Source organism: Austrofundulus limnaeus, unplaced genomic scaffold (genome assembly GCF_001266775.1).
Source record: "Austrofundulus limnaeus strain Quisiro unplaced genomic scaffold, Austrofundulus_limnaeus-1.0 Scaffold212, whole genome shotgun sequence".
NCBI lineage: Eukaryota > Metazoa > Chordata > Actinopteri > Cyprinodontiformes > Rivulidae > Austrofundulus > Austrofundulus limnaeus.
In genome coordinates, this window is record NW_013952614.1 from 956,126 (window position 1) to 957,002 (window position 877).

At 38.7% G+C, this 877-nt stretch overlaps 1 protein-coding gene across 1 annotated transcript in view; it reads left to right on the forward strand.

Annotated features, from left to right (window-relative positions):
* The window catches only part of rpa3 (replication protein A3), a 3,418-nt gene extending 2,786 nt beyond the window's left edge, over positions 1-632 (forward strand). Inside the window, exons 3-4 of the mRNA XM_014019224.1 lie at positions 268-379; positions 461-632. Coding sequence (XP_013874678.1) covers positions 268-379; positions 461-543 — 195 coding nt within the window. The 3' untranslated portion in view covers positions 544-632. The remainder of the gene's footprint in view (positions 1-267; positions 380-460) is intronic.
* Positions 633-877: the final 245 nt, after the last annotated feature.

The following is an 877-nucleotide window of genomic DNA, read 5'->3' on the forward strand; positions in this document are numbered from 1 at the left end:
CCCTGGCTCCTGGGTTTGTAGGGACACTGTCTGCTCTGTGGTACAGAGTCCTGATCACTCCTAACTTGTGTGATGTGAGTATCAGTCACATGGAAGCTGTGCTTAAAAGCCTGAATTTTGCCTGAAACTCTCAGACTGAAGAAGTCTCTTGGAGGAGAGACGAAACGTTTCATTAGAGAAGAACCCGTCCAGAAGACCTATACAATTTTTTTTCTTTTTGATTTTTACCTGGATTACTGAGATGCATCAGGACGTTATTATTTTCAGCTTGAAGAAGAACTGAGCGGTATCGTGGAGATCGTTGGTATGGTGTCCAACAAAGGAGTTCTGATGGCCTCCACATACAACATACTGCCAGAAGATAAGGGGATTGTCTTTGGTAGGTTTCATCAACGAGGCAGGTGTACTACAGTAATGTCCAAACCTCTGTAATTCATGGTACAACTGGTCTCATCCACAGATTTAGAACTCTACAATGAAGCATTGAAGGTCATTCATGACTTCCCTCAGCACTACCCCTTCCAGGTGGCTGCTAGTGCATGAAACCTCCACATTAACACTGTTTGTTGTTCGTCCCTAACAAGGAGAAAATGTGTACAAAGATTTGCAATAAAATATTTTTCAATACAGCATATGGAGGTCAGACGGTTTCTTTAAAACAGGGTTCCTGCAGATCCTTAAAAAGCATTAAATCATTGAATTCATCAATCCAAAAATAAGGCCTTAATTAGCCTTAAAATGTCTTAAATCGTTCTTTCAGAGGTCGTAAAAAACATATTGTAGCTAAATCAGATTCTTGTAATTCATCAAATTTTAAAATAATTGGTAACTTTTATTTAGCTATTAAAAATAATTTACTGAGAGGCATTCAGTAAAT